At 41.2% G+C, this 23474-nt stretch overlaps 1 protein-coding gene across 6 annotated transcripts in view; it reads right to left on the bottom strand.

Moving 5' to 3' along the window:
- The window catches only part of LOC150083775 (calcium/calmodulin-dependent protein kinase type II alpha chain), a 740997-nt gene that overhangs the window by 536836 nt on the left and 180687 nt on the right, over window positions 1-23474 (bottom strand). For all 6 annotated transcript variants that reach the window (XM_090378214.1, XM_090378218.1, XM_090378216.1 and 3 more), the window contains exon 3: window positions 22052-22111. In XM_090378214.1, the coding sequence (XP_090234340.1) occupies window positions 22052-22111 (60 nt within the window). The remainder of the gene's footprint in view (window positions 1-22051; window positions 22112-23474) is intronic.

Here is a 23474-nt window from a genome sequence, read left to right as displayed (position 1 = left end):
GAGTTCCTGAACCTAGACCTGGGGGATGTTTCCACCCAAGCCTTCGCAGACGACTTGATACTGACAGTCACTGGAAACTCCAGAGCTTCCCTGGAAACAACAGCCAACGGATGGGCCAGCCTCCATAAACTCCATATATCCCCTGAGAAAACTACTTCAATTCTACTCAGAGGAACCCTTCAAATAAGCAGGCCGCCGCAGATTAAAATTGCTGGTAGAACTATCAAACTGACAACTGAGTTGAAGTACCTTGGGGTAATTCTCGACCCCAAGCTCACGTTTTACCCGCATATAGACCACCTTCATCGCAAAGTCAGGAACTACACGGCAATGGTAGTGAGGATCACCAGGTCTGACTGGGGCCTAAATCGCCGCTCACTGCATATGCTATACAAAGCTGTACTTATTCCCACTATAACCTACTGTGCAGGTGTCTGGTATCATCGTACACTCATTGTTCGTAACCAAAGGAAGCTCACCACCATCCAGCGTAATATTCTTCTCATTATCACCCGTGCCTGCTGCACAGTAAGCAACCCAGCGCTCCAAGTCTTGCCAGGAGTTCTCCCTCTAGACTTGCAGATAATTCGCAAAGGCGTGCACTACCGGCTCGCAAAGGGACTCCCTACCACCATCCTGGATTTCACTACAAACCCAGCAAACACCATCAAAGAAGAAAAAAAGCGCCTTGCAATCTACCTTCTTAACGCCTGGCAAAACAGATGGAATACCAACCCCAAAGGTTCCATCACTAAAAAATTCTTACCTGAAATAACCCAGATCTACCCTAAAGCTCCAGCATGGTACAGCCCAGGGTTATATACCACTTTCCTGATTACAGGCCATGGATCCATAAATCACAAACTTGCCTCTATGAACATCGTGGATGACCCTCGCTGTCTCTGTGGTGAAAACGAAGACTGGGATCACCTATTCTATGTTTGCCCGCTCTACGAGGACCTGCGAACGTTGCTCATATCAAAAATAAATGCTTTGCCTCGAGGGAATGAACAATTTCTGATCAATGAGGAAGACCAGTACCACGCTTTGTCTACCTTCGCCCATGATCTCTTCACCAGAAGAAGATCACTGGTACAACATCCTGGAACTGATGCACATTGATCAACACCCTTTTCTCATATACTGAACATCTTCACCTAGATTGTGACCACTTCTAGATTGTGACCACTTGACACTCAGGTCGCTTGAATTGTTTCATCCGTGTCTCTCTTGATACGTGATTGTCTTCCCACCCTCTCGAGGGACCTCTTCTTCCACTTCCGCTTAGATGAGAATTCCCACCCAACCTGTGGAGGATGGCTTCCCTTACATCCGCCGTCGCTCTGTCTATACCTCCTTTCCTTTACCCTCTTCAGTACATCCTGTACCCCCTGAACCCTATTATTTTATATTTTATTTTATTTTTTTACTTGGTCTCTTTCCAGGAAGCTCACGTGACCTAGAGGAGACTAGCCAGAGAATTATGGGCACCTGGCTACCTCCTAGTGGTGTGTGCGGGCAACGTGGGGTCCCATCAGGGGCCCTGCGGCCAAAAGCCAGGACACCCAACAGAACCCAGCATAATACTTCATTTACAACACAAAAATTTTTTCTGGCTTTCACAGTGATAGTGTTTGTCTCCACAGAGTATATATGGCGCAGATGTGGGAAACCACCGGAGGCGCCTTTCCCCCAACACTATGCACACTGTTGTTTTATTCTTGACCCCAAGCTCACGTTTAACCCGCATATAGACTACCTTCATCGCAAAGTCAGGAACTACACGGCAATGGAAGTGAGGATCAGCAGGTCTGACTGGGGCCTAAATCACTGCTCACTGCAAATGCTATACAAAGCTGTATTTATTCCCACTATAACCTACTGTGCAGGTGTCTGGTATCATCGTGCACTGATTGTTCTTAACCAAAGGAAACTCACCTCCATGTGCAGGTGTCTGGTATCATCGTGCACTGATTGTTCTTAACCAAAGGAAACTCACCTCCATCCAGCATAATATCCTTCTCACTACTACCCGTGCCTGCTGCACAGTAAGCAACCCAGCGCTCCAAGTCTTGCCAGGAGTTCTCCCTCTGGACCTGCAGATAATTCGAAAAGGCGTGCACTAACGGCTCGTAAAGGGACTCCCTACCACTATCCTGGATTTCACTACAAACCCAGCAAACATTATCAAAGAAGAAAAAAAAAGCGCCTTGCAGTCTACCTTCTTAACGCCTCGCAAAACAGACGGAATACCAACCCAAAAGGTTTCATCACTAAAAAAGTCTTACCTGAAATAGCCTAGATCTACCCTAAAGCTCCAGCATGGTACAGCCCAGGGTTATATACCACTTTCCTGATTACAGGCCATGGATCCATAAATCACAAACTTGCCTCTATGAACATCGTGGATGACCATCGCTGTCTTTGTGGTGAAAACGAAGACTGGGATCACCACCTATTCTATGTTTGCCCGCTCTACGAGGACCTGCGAAAGTTGCTCATATCAAAAATACATGCCTTGCCTCGAGGAAATGAACATTTTCTGATCAATGAGAAAGAACAGTACCATGCTTTCTTTGCCTTCGCCCATGATCTCTTCACCAGAAGAGGATCACTGGTACAACGTCCTGGAACTGACTGATGCACATTGATCAACACCCTTTTCCCATATACTGAACATCTTGACCAAGATTGTGACCACTTCTAGCTACTGAACTTGACACTCAGGTCGCTTGAATTGTTTCATCCATGTCTCTCTTGATACGTGATTGTCTTCCCACCCTCTCGACGGTCCTCTTCTTCCACTTCCACTTAGGTGGGAGAATTCCCACTCAACCTGCGGAGGATGCCTTCCCTTAAATCCTCCGTCGCTCTGTCTATACCTCCTTTCCTTTACCCTCTCCGGTACATCCTGTACTCTTATTTTTTTTTTTTTTTTTTACTTGGTCTCTTTTCAGGAAGCTCAGGCGACCTGGAGGAGACTAGCCAGAGAATTATGGGCAGCCTGGCTACCTCCTAGTGTTGTGTGTGGGCAACATGGGGTCCCACCAGGGACCCTGCGGCCGAAAGCCAGGACACCCAACAGAACCCAGCACAATACTTAATTTACAACACAAAAAAATTTTCTGGCTTTCACAGTGATACTGTTTGTCTCCACAGAGTTCATATGGCGCAGATGTGGGAAACCACAGGGACGCCTTTCCCCCAACACTATGCTGTTTTATATATTTATCAATGATATCGATGAAGGTATAAAAAATCAACAACTGGATTTAGATAATTTGGGAAAATGGGCTGAAAAGTGGCAACTGAATTGACAAATGCAAAGTACTGCATATGGGTAGCAATAAAAGAAGAGAACGTACCAACTGTGTGGTACTACACTCAGGGAAGTGAAAACGACCTGTGGGTAATTGTGCAGTCAAATATGAAGTTCGCTGAGTAGTGCAGACGGGCTGCCAGGGCAGGTCATGGAGTCTTGTCAATGATATATATAGGAATTTTGCTAGCAGTGACAGGGAGATGATTATCCTGTTATGCAAGGCAATGGTCAGGCCACACCTAGTGTACATGTCTGGAGGTCTCACTTTAGGAAGTGATGTACAGTTGCTAGAACGAGTACAAAGAAGGACAAGATTGGTCAGGGAAACAAAGGGGTGCTCTTACCAAGAAAGGCTTAAGTTCTGCAAACTGCAGCGCCTGGAGAGCAGGCACCTGCGATGTGATCTGAATTAGATGTATAAGGCCTTGAATGGGTTGAGCAAGCTGAATGCTGAGGGGAGCCTTCCTCTTGCTCACATTAAGAACCTGAGGGGGGCACAGATTCAAATTGAGGAAATTTAATTGTAGAATAGATGTGCGGAAATTTTCCTTTAGCCAGCGGGTAGTTGATTGGTGGAACAGATTTCCATCTTTTGTTTTGGAAGTTGATAGCCTAAATAAAGTTAAGGCTGAACTGGACAGGCATTTGGAACGAATGGAGAGGTGATATGGGAGGTTTATTTTTATTATTATTTTTTTTTTTTTTTTTTGGCTGATGCTGCATAAGTTTGCTTTCTCGCATCGTATGCTTCTACTAATGCTAATCCTAAAATACTCAGCTCACAAATCCAGTGAGGCTGTCAAAGAAACAGTGATGACACAACTAAAGTCCTATTTAACAGCATGAGAAAAGTGAGAGAACATGGGGTGCTAATGGAAGCAACAAATAAAGAGAATTTAAAAGAAGTAGTGGGAAGACCTGAAGTCACAAAACTTGGGCTTAAAACAGAAAGGCCAAAGGAAAAAATCCTCAAATCTTAATTTTTGATGTACCGGAGGCAACATTAGAAAAGACCTAATGATGGATATATACTATAAAAATTTCAGTAGCACAATGACAACAGATGAATTTGCTGCTGAAGTCTTTCTAAAAAGAGGAACTAAAAGCAAAAGAATTGGATTATTTAACATAATATCAGAAATTACACCTAAAATATGGAAGGCCAGGAACAACAAAGAATCTATGCTGGCTGGAACAGCCACAGATTTAAGGAATATTTCCCCATACAAAAATGTTTTAAATGTCTTAAGTATGGTCATACTGCTAGGGATTGCAGTCAAAAAGAACCTGTCTGTGGTCACTGACACTGATTTTTGCAGATTACAATATCTACAAAAATAAGTCTCAGCAGACAAAATGTGCTACCTGCAAGGCAGCACGGCTGACTGACTATGCACACAGCATCAGGGATGACAAATGCCCCTGCTATAAAAAATGGTAAAACGTATACAATCTAGGACCAATTAGGGGCCAGATTGAAAATGTAAACGTGACTAGGGCTCTAAATCTCGTCTAATTGAATGCTCAAAGAGTAAGAGCCGTTGTAGATCAGATCAAGCTCAAATTAAAAGAAAATGACATAGACATCTTGATACTCCAAAAACCATACACACATATAATTAGGGTTCAAGGATACCCAAGAACCTACAAAATCATAGAATACACCTCAGGTGTCCCTTCTACAGCAATAATAGTTAAAAACACTGAACTTACAGTCACAAAGGTGGCTGATACAGATATGACACACACTGCCATTGCTCCCCAATGGCAGTGTGTGTCATATCACTAGTGCTGTGGGGCAGTTCTATGTTATCTCACTTTATTTCAGACCTGGTGATGATATAAATCCTACTACAGAATATTTACGAGTAGTCACAGACCCGCTACCTACAGCAAATATCATAGTGTGTGCAACTGTGATGTCAACTTCCGGTCAGCCTTATTGCATTGCGGATAATTCCCCAATATGAAATTGGAAATAATACCCCCAACCAACTAGATATTGTAAAAGAAAACAATGAATATGAAAATGCCAATATTGAACCTCTGTTTACTATACAAAATTAGAAATAGCACTATCTAAAACCAAAAACAATAAATTCCCAGGTTTTGACATTATCAAAAAATTAGCAGAAATAGCACCAGACAAATTAATAGCACTATATAATAACTGTATCCCAAAAATATGGAAAAGGGCTGTGTTAAGATTAATTCTCAAAATCCCCGAGAAACTAACTACCTACTGATCCCAAATCATATAGACCAATAGCCCTACCACCTGTACTAAGTAAAATATACGAAAGGCTAATACATGTATATAGTAGATTAGCTCAATACTACACAGAAGCAGGTTTACATTCTAACAATCAGTATGGTTTTAAGCAGGGCAACTCTATGGATGATGCCATGCACCACCAACAGTTAAAAACTCAGGAGAAATATACTGGCAATCTCTATTGACTTTGCTGAGGCATTTGACTCACTCCGGTGGCCTAGTGTCCTTAAGAGAATCAGCCAGGCAAACGCCCCACAAAACCTCTATAAGGTAATAAACAGCTACGTTACAGAGACAGAAGTGTCTCAGTACGCACAAGGTTCCAGGAACTGACACGCCCTGTGAATAAGGGCTGCCAGCAGGATTCAATCCTTGGCCCTTTCTTCTGGAACATTGTTCTGGATGAATTTCTGGCCTTGAATCTGCGCCCCGTGGAAAGCCTGGTCTTTGAAGATGACATGATTTACCTTATAAAAAAGGTATATAAAAGGTAACACGCGAGTGTTTGTGCAGCAAAGATCAAACGCTGCCCTCTTGCAGCTGCAGGAGCGGGCACAAATGCACATGCTCAAAATATCGCCTGAAAAAAAACCAAACAAATACTTCTAAAAGCCAATTTGGACAGGAAGATGTTCACAAATCAAAATTAACACTACTATAAAAATGGTAACAGAACTAAAATACCTTGGAGTGGTCTTTGATTCAAATTTAACTTTTTATCCCCATTTGATCTACTTGGCAAAGAAAGTGAGAAATTATGCAGGTATTGCCAGGATCAGTAAAGCAGACTGGAGGCTCAAAGGAAAGACCCTGGCAATCATATACCGTATAATGTTCCTACCTTAGGTGTAAGGTGTATTTAGTGTCAGACGGCGCCAGGGGTTTCCCCCATCTCCCCGTAGCTTTCATTGTGGGTACACCAGTTCGCTGGAAATGCCAGAGATTTAAAGTTTATGCATATTGTATATCATATAGGCCCAAAATTCTACTTAAATTATTCAACAACTGCTTAAATACTGGAACGTTTCCCAAACAATGGAAACACGCCATTCTTAAGATTTTTAAACCTGGTAAGCCACTAGATAATGCCAGATCCTACTACCCCATAGCCTTGCTCTCTCAAGGCAAGGGTTTGGATGCGAAGACTCCTTATTAGAACTGCACCACCTCATTGACAGCTCCACTTCCAAGTACGTTATGGCAATCTTTATCGATTTTGAGGGCGCTTTTGATACTTTATGGTGAGAGAGTGCCCTCAGTAGACTCCGTTCCAAGCACTGCTCTCTTCAGCTTTATAAACTTGTTAGAAACTACTTTGCCGATCGCACCGTCACCGTCATCACTAAAAGCACGAAGATTCACAGATCTGACTCCCGTGGTTGCCCCCAAGGATCAATTTTGGGTCCCTTGATTTGGAACCTAGTTCTCGATGATAGCTCTCTCGAAATGTGCAACAACTTGCTTATGCAGATGACATTATCATTTTAGTGAATGGAAACTCAAGATCTGAATTAGAACTCTATGCCAATAAAGTACTCTTTGAACTATCGTCCTGGTCCTCTAAGAACAAATTAAAATTATCCCCAACCAAATCGAAGATCGTGATTTTTAAACACAAATTAGACTATGGCAGACCACCAGTTGTAAAACTTGACAAGAAATCACTTCCACTTGTCCGAAGCACTAAATATTTAGGAGTTATCATCGACGACCGCTTTTCCTTTAATGCGCATATTCAACATCTGTCCGTCAAAGTTAAGAGTTTTACTGCAATGCTGCTCCAAATTACGAGACAAGACTGGGGACTGAACACTAAAACCCTTCATCTATTTTATAATGCTGCCATAATCCAAATTACAACCTATGCTGCCAGCCTTTGGTTTAGAGGTACTGCACTTAATACTGTACAAAGTTATCCACTATTCAACGTTGTTTTCTCCTTAGCCTACTTCACGTTTGCCGAACAGTATCAACTCCAGCTCTACAGACTCTTGGAGGCACTATACCACTTGACCTGCATGTTGTGTTCAGAGGGCTTTGGTTTTACATGCGCAAAGGCATTTCTACGGAATTTCAGGGAATCATTGTTAACCCTCAGGGTGATCCCAAAACTGAGCGAACCAGATGCTGGAATTTGTTAGTGAACACCTGGCAGAATAGATGGAATTCTACCGAAAAAGGAGTTATCACCAAAAACTTCGTTCCCGACGTAACTGCACCACTTTCATCATCCACCAGAAAATGTTTTCAACCTCAACTGTTTACCTCCTACATACTAACTGGTCATGGTTCGCTTAACGCAAAACTCTACCAATTCAGACTTTCCAATACAGTCTCCTGTCGATGTGGGCTACCGGAAGACTCTCCTCACTTACTTTTTGAATGCTCCATTTACGAGGATCTAAGATTGGCTCTTAAGGCAACAGTACCAAACTTGTGTCCGGGAGGTGAGAAGATACTCATTTCTGTCAACAATTTCCAGGCCCTTCAAACCTTCTGCAATGCTGCTTTTAATCGCAGGAAGGCTTTCAACCTCAATGGTAATTCAAGAAATCAAACTGAAAACACATCTTAAATCATAATACAACTGTGCGCTGCTTCGTCGTCCTGATGACGTCATATGCAAAATTGTTGTGGTTTTCAAGAACACGCAAAGATTTTAACAGATGCTGCAATTTTCTGACTCATCCTTTATCAAGACTCTCTGCAACTAAATCCTTCCTCTGCTCAGTGATACCGTCATCGACCAGAGACTTCTGACACCACCCAGATTAACAGAATTCAGAATTATATCTAGAACTTGTTCCTGCCGATTATGTTTCAATGACATTACTACTTCTGTTTGACAATACACCTTTTTACTCTTTGTGGACCACTTTGGGCAGCACTGCATAAAGACGTGGGCAAGAAATGGATAAAGATTTTATTTATTTATTTTTATTTATTTATTTTTATTTATTTATTTTTAATTTTTTTATTATTTTTTTCTTATTTTTTTTCTCTGTTTTTAAATTTTTATGTTTTATTTTATTTTTTTACTTTATGCTATTCTCATTCTTATTTCTTCGTCTTCTGCTGTCCTGTCTCCTGGTAATGTGTGTGTGTGTGTGTGTGTGTGTGTGTGCGCGCGCGTGCGTGCGTGTGTGCGCGCGCGCTGTTGCCGGCACGGGGTTCTTTTCAATGGCTCCAAACCCTCTTTGGACATTCAGTGCGTGACTGTTCAGGTTGGCCATGGTTCTTGCGCAGTTGTGGCCTACCTCCCAGTGGTGTAGACGGACACTGGGCAGGCTTTCCAGGTGATCGCCTGCCTGGTGACAAAACGGCCAGAAACAACTAAACAACACACACACTGCACGAACATAACGTTACACACATTTCTGGCCTGTTCCAGTGCTCTGTAACCATCACAGTGTACAAAGACGGAATTGAACTTTCGTCCAGGTGCCGTCCTACATAAGATACTATACATGTCTACATTGTATATCATATTGTATATTATAAATGATGCTAGAACCAGGGGACATAAATTCAAGTTACGGGGGGAAATGTTTAGATTGGACTGCAGGAAGTTTTATTTTAGCCAGCGAGTTATAAAATTACTGGAATAAGTTGCCTTCATGGGTGGTAGAGGCCGACAGTTTGGGGAAATTCAAAGGTCATCTGGATAGTACTTTCGGGTAAGGGAAGCGCATAGGATGATAGGTTTAATTTCCTTTTTTTTTTTTATTAATTATTATTTTTTATTTTTTTTTATTTTATTTATTTTATTTTATTATTATTATTATTTTTTTTTTTTTGGCTGGTGCAGTATAAGCCATAGGCTTTCTTGCACCATGCGGCCGTTACTAATACTAAATACTAAAAAATATGCGGTAGCAGCCAGAGCTAATCTTCCAGTTCCCCACATCAAGACATGGCTCGACAACCCAGATTAAGCAAAAGGAACAGCACACCCTTCTCCTTCACGCCAATGAAGAACCAAACCTGAAGACCAGTGGGGATGTCAGAGACCTGGTGCAAAAAACACTAAGCAGCGATTTTAGGTAGGTGAAGATAAAAACACTACGACCATCTGAAACCTATTCCAAGGAGGATCTAGAGCGTATCTCTTCGGCAGGTTCCCTCCAGTCTGTTGGAGTGATGGCGGGTCCGCCTAGGTTGGCAAACCCTACCATCTTGGTCTATGACATCCCGTGTGGCACTAGCAGGGAAGACCTCACTGAAGATCTGTACTACAAAAACTTGGATTCATGGGGTAACTCTCGAGGAAGTTAAAAGCGAAACTACTTTGCGCTTCACGATAAAGGCCAAAGGAACCACCTCAAACCACCAAGTCATCACGTTTTCTCCTAGAGTCCATAAGATGGTAATGTCCATGGACAGACTTTACTTGGAGTACAGTGCCCACAAATTTCGGGCCTTCACTGTGGTGAATAAATGCTTCCTCTGCTTGGGGTATGGACACACATCACAGCACTGCACGCATATATCCCCTACCTGTGGGCACTGTGCGTGCAGCAGCCATGTTCAGGCAGAGTGTCCTAATTGTGACCAGGACCCAAGTTGTGCAAATTGTAAGAGACATCAAGATCACGCACATTCAGTCTGGGACACCAAATGTCCAGAATACCAGAGAGCTCAAGAACAAGTACCACTAAGGACCGCTGATGAATAGGAACTCCAAAACAATAAACCAACAACCTTCGACAAGTCCCCAGACAAGCACCCATTACGGGCAGACCATTCCGCAGCAAGCATCTCAAGGTGATGCAGATCAACGGGCACAGGTCCAGGACGGTTGCAGATGAGATTAGGAGAGCAGCAGAGGACAACGCAATTGACATAATCATGATACAAGAGCCATATTCTACTACAATCCAGAAGTACAGCACGTCTAAAGTAATAGGACTCCCTCTTCACGTCAAAGTAATCCAATTCTCATCACAAGACCCTAAATCATGTATAGTGGTGATGAACCAGGATAACGATATCCTGGTAGTACAGGGCCTCTGTAATAAATTTGTAACATGCATACAAGTGAACTACTTCTCCCTTTCCATCTACTGCATCTCCCTTTACTGCCTACTTTCTCAGGAACTTGATGGGGCATTAAACTACCTGGAGTTCACATTGGACTTCCTAGGCCAAGGGGAAGACCTGATTGCCTCTGATGTCAATGAAAAAATCTCCCCTCTAGCATAGTACGACCACTGATCCCCGTTGTCTACTCCTGGAGGACTTTACAGCAACCCGAAACCTCATTGTTCACAATCAACCTGGCAACTTGATCACGTTTAGCAGCCCAACTAGGCAATCAAATATAGACATGAACAGCAACCACAAACAATCTAAAAGCCAAAATCAGTAACTGGAACATAATACCGAAATGGACCTTGAGTGACCACAGGGTCATCCTCTTTCACGTCAACCTCCACCACTGCACGACGCCACCAACATAGGGGAAAATCCTAGAATTCATCAGGTTCTCCCTCAGGAAGGTGGACTGGCAGCTCTTTGACAGAACCATTAAGGAGGACTTCCCAGAACCCGAGGTCGAACCCCTCCCAGTGCCCACTCCTGAGGAGTTAGAAACAAACATTCAAGACGCAATTATCAAAGCATCCTATAGATCAGCCAGGAAGAGAAAATTTTCCCCAAAAGGTCTGTGCTTGGTGGAACGTTGAACTCATAAACCTGCGTCGAGAGGTTCACAGAGCCAGAAAGCAATACCAAAGCCATCGGGACTGGCACCCCTAGATGTTGAGGCGCTGCACGCAGATTATATCCGCAAGAAAATTCAGTTTACCAAAGCCACAGCCACCAGGAAAAGAAAAACTTGGAGGAAGTTCGTCCAGGAATCAGGCAACGCCCACCCATGGGAACTACTCTACAAAATAGCAAAAGCAAGATCAACTCCACAGAGGTATACAGCTCAATCCAATCAGACCAAGGAAAGACAACAAGCTGGAAAGACTCAATAAACACTGTCCTGGACATAGTGTGCATAGTGTTAGGGTCAGGCGCCACCTGTGATTTCTCACATCTGCGCCATATGTACGCTGTGAAGAAATACAGAACTACTGTAAATGCCAGAAGAGTGTTGTCTGTTGTATATGACATATTGACACTGTCCTGGACAAGCTTTTCCCTTCAGATGACCCAACCGAGGACCAACTGGAGCACAGGATAATCAGGAAGAGTAATGCAACCTACAAACCACTGCGCCAGGCAGAACCTTTTACACTACAGAAACTCGAAGGCGTGATGAAGAAAATCAACATTAAGGAGTGTCCAGGAATAGATCTGGTTGAAAGTGCCTTCATCATCAGATTTTTTAAACTAAGATCAAAAATCCTACTGATGATCTATAACAAATGCTTAAGGCATTCCACAATCCGCAAAGTTTGGAAAATTACCATGATCCGTTTGATACCTAAACCAAATAAGTTCCCAACTGATCCTAAATCCATAAGACCCATTGCCCTGCTAGCCAACATGAGCAAAATATTTGAGAGGCTGATTGTCCTTAGAGTCGCAGCCCTGTTCCAGACGCACGACATGATTTCTCCATCACAGTATGGATTTACACCGGTCCGGTCCTGCGAGGATGCCCTATCAGATCTGGTCTTATATATCAAATCATCCGCTTCTAAATACGAACTGGCAATTTACATTGGTCAGCAATGCAGGTATGGAGGCGACTGGTGTATCCAGACGCCTGATATGCCTTTCCATAGTGTCCCACAAGTGCTCTGTGGGATTGATATCGGCGGAGTTCGGAGGCCAATCTGGAAGTCAGAATTGTGTTCCTCAAGCCATTCCTGCACAACAAATGCCCGATGGCTCGGCGCATTGTCATCTTGGAAGACACAATTGCCATTCAGGAAAAAGTGTAACATAGCGGGGCGTACACAGTCAGCAAGCAGTTGACGATAGCGGAGACCACTGATACGTTGTTCCACATGCACCAGGGGTACAAGTTCCTGCCAGTGAAACATGCCCCACACCATACAACCGCCTCCACCGGCCTGCACTTTTGATACCATGCATGATGGATGAAGAGTCTCGTGTTGCTGAAGCCAAATCCATACACGACCATCCACGGTGTGGAGTAAATAACGTGACTCATCCAACCAGCACACCTTCTTCCAGTTTTCTAACGTCCAACTTGCATGCTCTTTGGACCAGGCGAGTCTTTTATGCAGATGAAACTTGGTAGAGAGAGGATGCCGTAGGGTCGTCTACTGGTATCGCCCATACGTGCGACGCATGGTCAAGCCAGATATTATTCCTGGTTGACCCATGTTGTATTGGGTAGTCAATTCTTCAACAGTGCTGCGCCTGTACGAGAACGTCCGACCCGGCGCTCACCTCTCACATCAATCTTTCGCTGACCTTTGCAGTTTTGCTGTCGGGTCGTTGTGTGACATTTTGACGCCAGCCCTGGTACACTTTAACTGCGGCAGCTCTCGAACACCCCACCAGTTCAGCCGTTTGGGAAATCGAGGCACCAGCTCATCAAGCACCCACAATCTGTCCTTTATCAAAGTATAAATCCTTTCTTTTACCCGTCACGCTCGGGATTTTACTACCTACTGTACCACTGCCACCTTAATCTATGCTACGTAGGTCGACTAACTCGGCACTCTCATACCTCACGTGGTCAACGGGTCGCATTCAGTTTTCATAGGGGTGGTCATAATTCAGTGATTACTCAGTGTATTTCTAGTAATGATGATATGCTTCCAGGATGTAATGTCAAGATTGGCATTCAAGACTGCTTTCTCGGATAGATTAAGTGCATTTTCTTTCTCTTTAAAGGTAACAAAATTTCAAATTATCTGCAAATGTAATGAATTGTTAAAAATTTTGAGCTAAAAATGGGGCTAGTGCTATTGCGAAGAATGTGGCGGACAATACGCCCCCTTGGGGTATTCCCCTGGCGATACCGTAAGTTGTTGTTTGTTTCCCGTCAATTGCGATATGTCTTTCTTGAAGGGTGTTGGTCAAAACACTTAAGGTGCTTCCTGTAATAAAGAAATGCTCCTTCAGGATTACTGTCATAGCTGGGCAAGAGATGTTGTCGAAGGCTGCTACTACACCCAGGAAAATTATATCCAACTGTTGTTTATTGTTTAATGCTCGCTGTATTCGTAGTGGTGTCTCCATTAAATTTGTAATAGTAGATCTTCGGGGAAGCACAGAATGCAAGTATTCTAGAATGATTCAAAAGCAGTGCTGATTGACGGTGTTTAGAATTGCTTTTTCAAATATTTTTTTGCAGAGAGCATTCGAAATAATGAGTAGTCGTTCTCAAGCGATTTTTGCATGATTTTTCTCCCGGAAACCCAGGTTTTTCTTCTAGAAAATAGGCAAATCGCCCACAGAATACACGCTATTTACAGACATAATATATACGGCGTAATATTGCTTAAGCTGATGCGCCTAAAACCCTATAAATAACAAACAAAAACAACATCATTCGCGAGAGGGTGTCGCTAATACAAAGCCAACTCTAGTGGGCTTTGTATTAAAATTAAAAAAAGTTAATTTTTAAAAACTGTTTGCAATAGTGTAAACTTTTCTTTTGCTTTATAAAATGTTCATCAGGTTTTCTCAAAATTAACACGACTGAAAACTTAATGAATATTAATTTCAAAGCCTTCTTGAAAAACATTCCTGTGCGCGCAACGCATTTCATTAGGGTGTTCACCCAGGGAGGGAATTTTATTTTTTATTATTATTTTTTAAGGCGGCCATTTATTAAATACTCAAATATAAATAACACAATTTTTATTCATCAAAGAAATTAAAACTTAACTAAGCTTCTTTTTTTTTTAATTACTGTAATAACTAAACTTTACTTTAAAAAATACACAAATTTGGCTGTAATGATAACCAGGAGTGTCAAAGATACAGTCAATTTTCATGAGCTTTTATCTTTAACCATATAATGAGCTAACCCAAAACTGACAAAAATAGATTAAGTTTCCATTATCTTCCTGTTCTAGAGAATGAGACGTCGCTTACCAGGTGTTATCAGCTTAAATTCCTCAATCACATCAATGTAACTGACTGAACGCTACATTGTAGCTAATTCTTGTTCAATGTATAAGATAACGCTGCGGCGCAGTAGTGAGAAAGAATACTGCGAACGACTCCGGGCTTCTATACATTTCTAATGTCTATATTACGCAATTCAGAGCTCATTGCATAATATAACGATCCATACTTTAAAACTAAAACAGCGTATCTTGCAATTAAATTAAAATCTAAGACATTAGGGTGCGCCTTACCTGTACGCACACCTGTACGCACTGTAATACACTTTCAGGACAAAAATTTAGCTTATGTAAAACCAACTGTAAGTCCTTCCCTATCAAGAAAATAGTGGAAAATGCAAAAAATTCAGGATGGTGGTAGTGGGAAGGATTCTAAACAATGCAGGAGAAGAAACCAACTTTCAACCAAAGCGGCCATCAAACGTGTTTTTTTTTTTTTTTTTTTAGCAATCAGGTATGTATATTTAAAATTATAATTTATCCTAATTTTGCACCAATGGAAAACACGTCTCAGAATGAGGTTGCATTTTTTATACGAAATGGAATAAAAATACTATTTATAACATTAAATATCTTTGTATTTATATCCTGATTTCACCCTTCCAGGGAGCCTCTGTAGCCAGGTGGGAAGGAGCAGCAGTGCGTAGCACACGCTTCTTGATTAGACCGGGGTTCGAGCCCGTCACCACCAAATACGGAGGATGCGGAAAGGTTAAGGAATGACCACTGCATATCCCCGGAGCAATATGGCCTTAGTTGCTAATGCTCCTAAAAAACAAACAAAAAACAAACAAACCCTTCCAGACTGGAGAAAACGCAAAATTCTAAAAGAAAATCCACACGAGGAACTCCCTAACAAACCAAGCTAGTTATTCGGTTGCCAGAGTTAAAAGCGTAGGTAAAGTTAATTTTGCTGAATACGTGTATATTACGCAATGGAGTCTTCATTTATTCTTTTGGGATATTAATTTGCTCATGTAAGATGACAGTTTGGAAGCTGCAACTATTAGTTCACTAGTGGAAGCACAAAGAGAGAAAAGCATTAGTAATCGGAGGGGGTTGTATCCGGTGAGCACTGAAACTTAATAGCCAGTATAGCAATCTCATTCCACATAGGGCGGTGTTCAAAAAAATTTACAAACGTAGATGGAATGTAAAAGCAACAAACATTGGTAACAAATTTTGAAAATCGGCATAGTGTAAACCTTAAAGTATCTGGAGGTTACTTACTGATACATGTATGACGTAACATCCTACACAAAAAGAAAATTTTCTATTTGTTTTGGATGGTGGACAATATGCTAGATAAAAGGGAAGGCGTATAGAATAAACATGGTGACTTGATCAAAAGACCTTTTAAACAAGACACTGTTTAAGTAAAAATTAATCTCTTACAACTGTTTTTCAAAGATTACAGAATGGAGGATTCATTCAATTTATAAAAAAAAAAAAAATTTATGTTCGCATTTAAAATACAGTATTTAAGGGTAAAGGCTTCGGTGCTGAAATGATGCTTTTGCACTAACCTACACGTTCGCATTTAAACAACAGGGCTAGTCTTACTTTTATCACATTGTACAAATAAACACAGATTTAAAATGTAAAATATAATTTTAAAACATTTAAAATCCTTCAAAGAGACTAGCAAATGATATTCAAATAAAATTAACAATAATCATACTCTTCATTATGGGTTAAATGCGGTGAGGGCCCATTACGTGCATGGTGTCAACAGCTGAAATTTAAAACACGTCACATACCACAGATCGCAAATGTTTCAAAACCTACAACTTCAACTTATACCACACATAACAAACAACTGGACTCTTTAACAAACATTTATCGAAACATATATTTCGAATTTCATTAAAATCAAATAATTAAAAACAAAACTTTTTTTTTCCCTTTAATAAATATCGAGTTCTGTTCAACGGGTTAATTAATTTTTACAATGCATCTATTTAGAATGCCACGTGTCCAACATGCTTGTGTTGTAAAAATCAGTCTGCCGAACAAACAGCATTCTAAATGCGTTGTGAAAATTAATCAATTTAGAATGCTGCATAATTGAATAAGGACAAACAGAAAACATTTTCATTGTCAGTCTAGGTTTGTCCAAGAGACGAATAAAATAATTTCCATATACCGTACTCATATAATGACATGGGTACTGTATATACACAGAGTGAGAGAAAAGTCCCTGTGCACCTGTATTTGTTGGATGCTGGAAGTAAGAAAGTCTCGAACACACCATCAGTCAACTTCCATCTGTCGTTGTGAAAGTTGGCAGGTTAAATAAATTTAAGGAGGAACTGGACAGGCATTTGGAGGGAATGGTGTGATTTTTTTTTTTTTTTTTTTTTTGGTTCATGCTGCATAAGCTCATACACTTGCTTTCTTGCATCACATGCCACTACTACACGCTTTAGGTAGCGTACGCGACTACTTGCACTTAGCACAATACCCAACAATCAGTAAACAGTAAGCTGCTTGGACACGTGCAAGCTTTGTGAAAATGGCACTTTCCATTGAGGCCCAAGCATTTTTGGTGGAACACGTGTTTCGCTGTAGAGGTGATATACAAGTCGAGCCGAAATTTGGGGAAATGTATCTCAAAATTCACGTACCACCTTTAACACAGTGTGGCAGTTGATTTACAAGTTTATGAAAACTGGCTCAGTCTTCAGACGCGCCAAAGTCGGCAGGACGTCAGTTTTAATAAAAGACAATGTACGGACCATTTCTGATAGCACCAAAGGTCCATAGTCGATTCACAAATTGCAATAGAAAGCAGGCGTTTCATATGGTTCAACAAGGAAAGCTCTTAAAAAACATTATGCAATTAACACTAGTGAATGGACCGCAAAAACGGACCGCGTGATGCGTGTGCAATACTGCCGATGGTTTCCAAGCTTTCTTACAACTAACGGGGAAGACATTTAGCATAGGCATATGATGCAAGAAAGGAAGCTCATATAGCATCAGCCAAATAAAAAAAATAATAATAATAAAAAAACCTTTCGCATTTCACCCATCCATTCACTCCAAATACTTCTCCAGTTTTGCCTTGAACTTATTTAAGTTGTCGACCTCCACTACGACAGATGGAAGTTTCATCGAACTATCAACCACCCGCTGGCAAAGGCAAATTTCCGCACAATACTGTATATATTCGACAATTGTCTTTTCTCAATTGAATATCAAGGAAGAACCAAATTTCCGCACATCTATTCATAAATTCCATCAACATTGAGCTTGCTCCAAACCATTCAAGGCTTTATACCACTCAATCAAATCACCTCACAAGTGCCTAAGTCTCCAGACGGTGCAATTCGCAGAAGTTAAGCCTTTCTTGGTAACAGCAACCCTTTATTCCATTCACCAATCTCGTTACCCTTCTCTGTACTCGTTCAAGCAGCTCTACATCCTTCCTAAAATGAAGCCTCTAGACCTGTATGCAGTACTCAAGGTGTGGCCTGATCATTGCCTTATACAAGAGGACAATCATCTCCTTATCCCTGATAGCAAAATTTCTCTATATCATTGATAAGACCCAATGAGCTGCTCAGGTAGCTTGTCTGCACTGCTCAGAAAACTTAATATCTGACTGCACAATTACCCCCAGGTCCCTTTCATTCTCCACTACTCTAGTGTAGTAGCATACAGTTGGTACGTTACTCTGGGGTTACTAATAAAAGGGTGAGGGTAAGAGTTCAAAAGGTTTTGCAATTGTATTCAGTATTCTGTATAGTAATAGGTTGGTAGTTATCAGGCATAGCTGCACACGCGAATGTGATAAGAGAACACAGCCAAAATTGACAGCGCGAATATCCTCTATATCATAATATCTCATATAATATTAATTAAGCCAACATTAAAATTTATCCAATTAGGTTTCGTTTGAAACAAGAAGTCAAATTTTTGATACAGGCGTTTCAATTTAGGAACAGTTCTTAAATTCACCATCAATATTGGTGGTGAAACTACCATATCGCCAGGTTCAACCGTGGGGGGAATATCCCCGGTCGCGAGTAAAAGGGGTCTGCACAATTGGGTTCCCTTCTCTTGCCATTCCCGCACGATCTGCTTCTTCAATTTGCGCAGCCCCCAGGAGCCCCTCTAACTCCATTCATCTATCTTAACACATTCTCATTCTACAAAACACAACATGTGTTCTTGTCGCTTCTTCTTTTTTTTTTTCTTTAATCCAAGCACTAGGTACCACAGCAAGCCTCACTACTGATTTAATAAAAATTACCCTTCAGCAAATTGGAACTTCGACAATGGCAGCGTAGCGAATCCGGTGGGTTTGGGTAAGAAGGATTAGCGAGGCTTCGCTCTGGAAGTAGTATTTGCAGGTTTTTTTTTTTTTTTACTATAATGATCATTTACAATCTGTTCAAGATAACGAACATTAAGTAAACCTGATGTAGGTAAAATGTCAGTAGGATTGAATGGAGGAGACATTTCTATTAAGTTTATTTAATCACTGACGGCTGCATTCACACTGAATAGATTAGTTTAATTAAAACATTAAGGCAGTGATTTTCAACCTGGGTGCCGCAACAGCATTCCAGGGGTGTCACGTAATTTGGGTTTAAGTTATTTAAACTTAATATTTTTTAATTTATATTTTTATTTCATTATAAAAAGGTGTACAGTATCTTCTTAATTTTGTGGTGATCTATATTGATGTTTACTTAGTACCTCTATATAAAGAATAAAATTATATACTGCATATACAGGCTGGCCTCGATTAACGCGATTAATTCGTCCCGCGAGCGCATCGCGCAAAACGGAAACGCGTTAATCGAATATAATAATCAATAGGAAAAATTATAATTGGTCCTTGACCTTCTGGAATGTCCATAAAGAATTTTAAAAATACCTTTTAAATAACTTTTAACTGTATACAATGTAAAAGATAATGAAAATAATTATGGAATTAAATGTTTATTGCATAAAACAGCGGTTCCCAAACTGCGCGCCGCGGAATATTTTAAATTTTCGAGGGAAACACAGCGATATTCGACATCTGTCGGACACCGCGCGAACTGCTAGCTCGAGATAGGTCCAAATAACTTAATAAGAAATGCTGAAACTGTGAACTAACTACTAAACGGAACTGTTAGGTATTTCTTTTGGTCTGGTTGCCGCTTGAAAAAATTACTGAGACACTAAGGGCGCCGTGAACCGAGAAAGTTTGGGAACCTCTGACATAAAATACACAATGAAGAAATGACTGTTGTGGAAATATTTGAACAGTGTTGACTTTCTCTTTTCATCTCACACGTGCTGTGAGAGCTCCGTATTTCTCAGGAAAAGCTGATGACTATCGGTTTTGCACATCCGCCACTTCCAATTTCGCATCAATTAATTCAATGTAAATAAGCCTGCTATATAGTTTCCATAAAAACAAAGAACACACAAAAGAAAAGTTTAGCGGGAAAAATAATAAATAAATAAAATTATACCTTCCCATCTCTATTTTAGTAAAATACTAAAAAATTCTACAGCTTCGGCGCATAATAACTTGTTACGTTATTGGGGGAAGGGGTTTATCAGTTCCTTTTTGTGTGCAAAATCAGATTAACAACTCACTGATAATCAGCGATGACAAACTCGAAAGCGTTTCTCAGTCCCATGTTTCTTACATGAAGCAATAGGTTGCCATAAAGGATTTTAGTTGCCTTTGCAAAAGGCGCCGATACAGCAATCTTTGACCATCTATATTTGATCGTGGGGGAGGAATAAATATTTGAAAATTATAAGTCCATAACGGCAGAGAAGACTTTGAATATGGGGCTACACTGCGTGATACTGGGTCCCTTATATGGGATCCACTGCATGTCCAGGCAATGTCCTTTTTAAATCTATTACAAACATACCATGCCCGCACCCTTGGTTACCTTTGCATTTAATGACTGTGAATGGTTCTACCATTTGGATTGTACAAATTTTGTAATGTTCCTTGTGTGAAAATGGTATCAATCGAAAAATAAGTCATCCTAGGCATGGTACACTGAGACTGGGCACGGATACGTTCCTGTGAAATACAACAAAATAATCTCATCACTCTCTGCCTGCTGAATACTACCGGCAAATGGGGACACAGCAACTCTCTTCCAAGTTTGATGTCACCGCAGACGAAATATCTCCGACCAAACTGTATCCCGTAGTTTAGCTCTCTCAATCCATTGCAGCAAAGGGCCAATTTAAACTACTCCTGGGTCCAATTAAAACCATCTCTTAGCTGTGATGAATTGGAAAGAAAATTCAGTCCACAATACGATTTTTTAAGGAATGATTTTTTCCTTAAAAAAAAAACTGTGATATACAGGAAAAAAGAAATGCTTGGAACTTCACGTCAAGACTTTTTATGGATGTTACCAGTTTCTAATGGACGAGTTATCTCGTCATTGGGTGCAACTGGTGCGGAACTTCCTTCAGAGTGTATTTCTTGAACAGAGTGGCCACAGAGGTCTCGAGCCCGAATCCCACGGAGTAAGTATGAAAGACTAATTTTGAGTCAACTATCTCCATTTTGCAGGAATGCCACGAGAAATCAGTCTACTGCATAATCTGTAATCAGTTTGCTTGCTTACTTTACTAGATGAAAAACTCAGATTTCTGGGGGGGGGAAAAGCAAGCAGCCCTACACCCAGAGGGACTAATTCGGCCGTACACAGAGCCTGCAGGCTCTCCTGAAAGGGAGAGCTTCTATACTACCAGACTGTTGACTACTCTTATTAAAAGGCATCAGAACCACTGTGAGTGCTGCCAAACTGTGGAAGGTAACATACCACCAATTAAGCTCTGCGTCCTCTTATACTGACACTCCTTTTCAACTACAGCTAATTTACATATTTCATAAATGATATGATAATCTTCACAATGAGTATAACTGTGTAATATTGTACTTTCATCGACTTGTATCGATTATACTGCAAATGAGTACAGTTTTATATTTATACTTTAACTTTTTATGCCAGTATACTATACAGCTATCTGAGATGGGGAGGCGAATGTGTTTAATGCAGCTTACGTTTATCTTTAAAAAAGGGTTAAAAGTTAATTCTTCTTGACTTTAAAAGGGAAATTAAAGGTTAAAGTGAAAATATGTATTACAATAAATCGCAACTGATCAGATGAAGAGATTTAGTGGGGTAAAACGTGTCTGTCTCTCTCTCTCTTTTTTTTTTTTTTTTTGTATGTAAAGAACAAGAAACACGGTAATTACTGACAGAAGCTGCAAAACCCCACGTGCTTTTTCGTTCCTCTGGAAGCGAAACAATGAACCTAAAGTGGAATACTCATCTACCATGCCAAGTGAATAAACAGCACCTAGTGAATAACGTAACTAACTGTAGGAAACAGATGGAAAATGCTTACCGATATTGGGATGATTCAGTTTACGGCATATTCGTGCTTCACGTTCCAGCTTCTGGAAATCTAAAACAAAAACACAGTCTAAGTTACTATCATACAACCTTCAAAAGTGATTTAAATTCTAAACAAAATCTAAGTTACTTAAGTAAGCAACTAAAAATCTAAGACAAACACTTCAATAACAAAAAAAAAAAAAAAAGAAGCAGCAAAATCCTCACCCCCCCCGCGTGTGGCAGTGAAGGTTTTTGCTATGTACAGTAGGACGTGGATTACCTAAAGTGAACGTGACCAAGCCTTCCTCGGATAACGAAATCACTTCATTATAATACGGACTTGAGAGTAATTTATTACTGGAACGTGCAGCAGCCTGAAAAACAAGTTGTCGGGGATTTCAAAGCCTGCTGTGATTCATCATGAAACAAGTACTGTAAATACATGGGCTGTGTTAGGGTAACTACACTAGTGTGCAAAACTTAAGGACCAACACTATTTCTAAAGGTTGCACCCACAAAACCAAACGAAACAGCCTGTAGCGATTTGCATAACTGTGGCCGTTCGGTAGAAAGCTGGTGCACATGCAAAAATTTGAATCATAATGAAAGGGCTCAACATAAACAGATAAAAGCAGCAGCTTTGTGCAAATTACCAAATGGTGAACAGATTGTTACAGACATTCGATTGGTTTCAGACAACGAAATGGGCAGTAGACAACAGCTGAATGACTTTACCCAGGGTCGAATAATTGGGAAGCTCGAGGAAGGTCGAAGTGCGTGGAGTGTGTCTGCAGAGTTCGGTATCACCCATAGCATCGTCTCACGTGGGTGGTCGGAATTCAGAACGACAGGTACAGCTGTTCGAAGGATCAATGGTGGTCGTCCACGAAAAATAACACCCAATGATAACCGCTATATACTGAGCTATATACTACAGGCCAAAAGGGACCGACACCAGACCGCGGGATCCATTGCAAACCAGCTGCACAGGACGCAGATATCGCGGTTTACTGTGGCCAGATGACTCCACAAAGGTGAACTGTTTGCCGGACGGCCAGTACACAAGGACTGGACAGCAGCGCAATGGGGTAAGGTACTCTTTACCGAAGAGAGTAGATTCAGTCTGAGCAGCGTTTCTGGACGTCAGCTAATCTGGCGAGAGGTTGGCACACGGTATCACCCCGCAAACATCACTGAAAGGGATCGATATGGCGGTCGAGGTGTTCTCGTCTGGGGAGGCGTTATCTTGGATGGACGTACACAACTCCAGATACTGGAATGCGGTACTGTAACCGGTGCACGCTACTCTACTGAGGTAATCCTTCCCTATGTGCGTCTGTTCCGAGGTGCCATTGGCCCCGAGTTCGTGTTTATGGATGATAACGCAACACCCACCCCATCGCACTGCAGCTGTTGATATGCTTTTGGAAAGT

Source organism: Mastigoproctus giganteus, chromosome 7 (assembly GCF_048544385.1).
Source record: "Mastigoproctus giganteus isolate SK-2022 chromosome 7, ASM4854438v1, whole genome shotgun sequence".
NCBI lineage: Eukaryota > Metazoa > Arthropoda > Arachnida > Uropygi > Thelyphonidae > Mastigoproctus > Mastigoproctus giganteus.
Note: the sequence above shows the minus strand (reverse complement) of the source record. Positions and strands in the feature narration are given on the sequence as shown.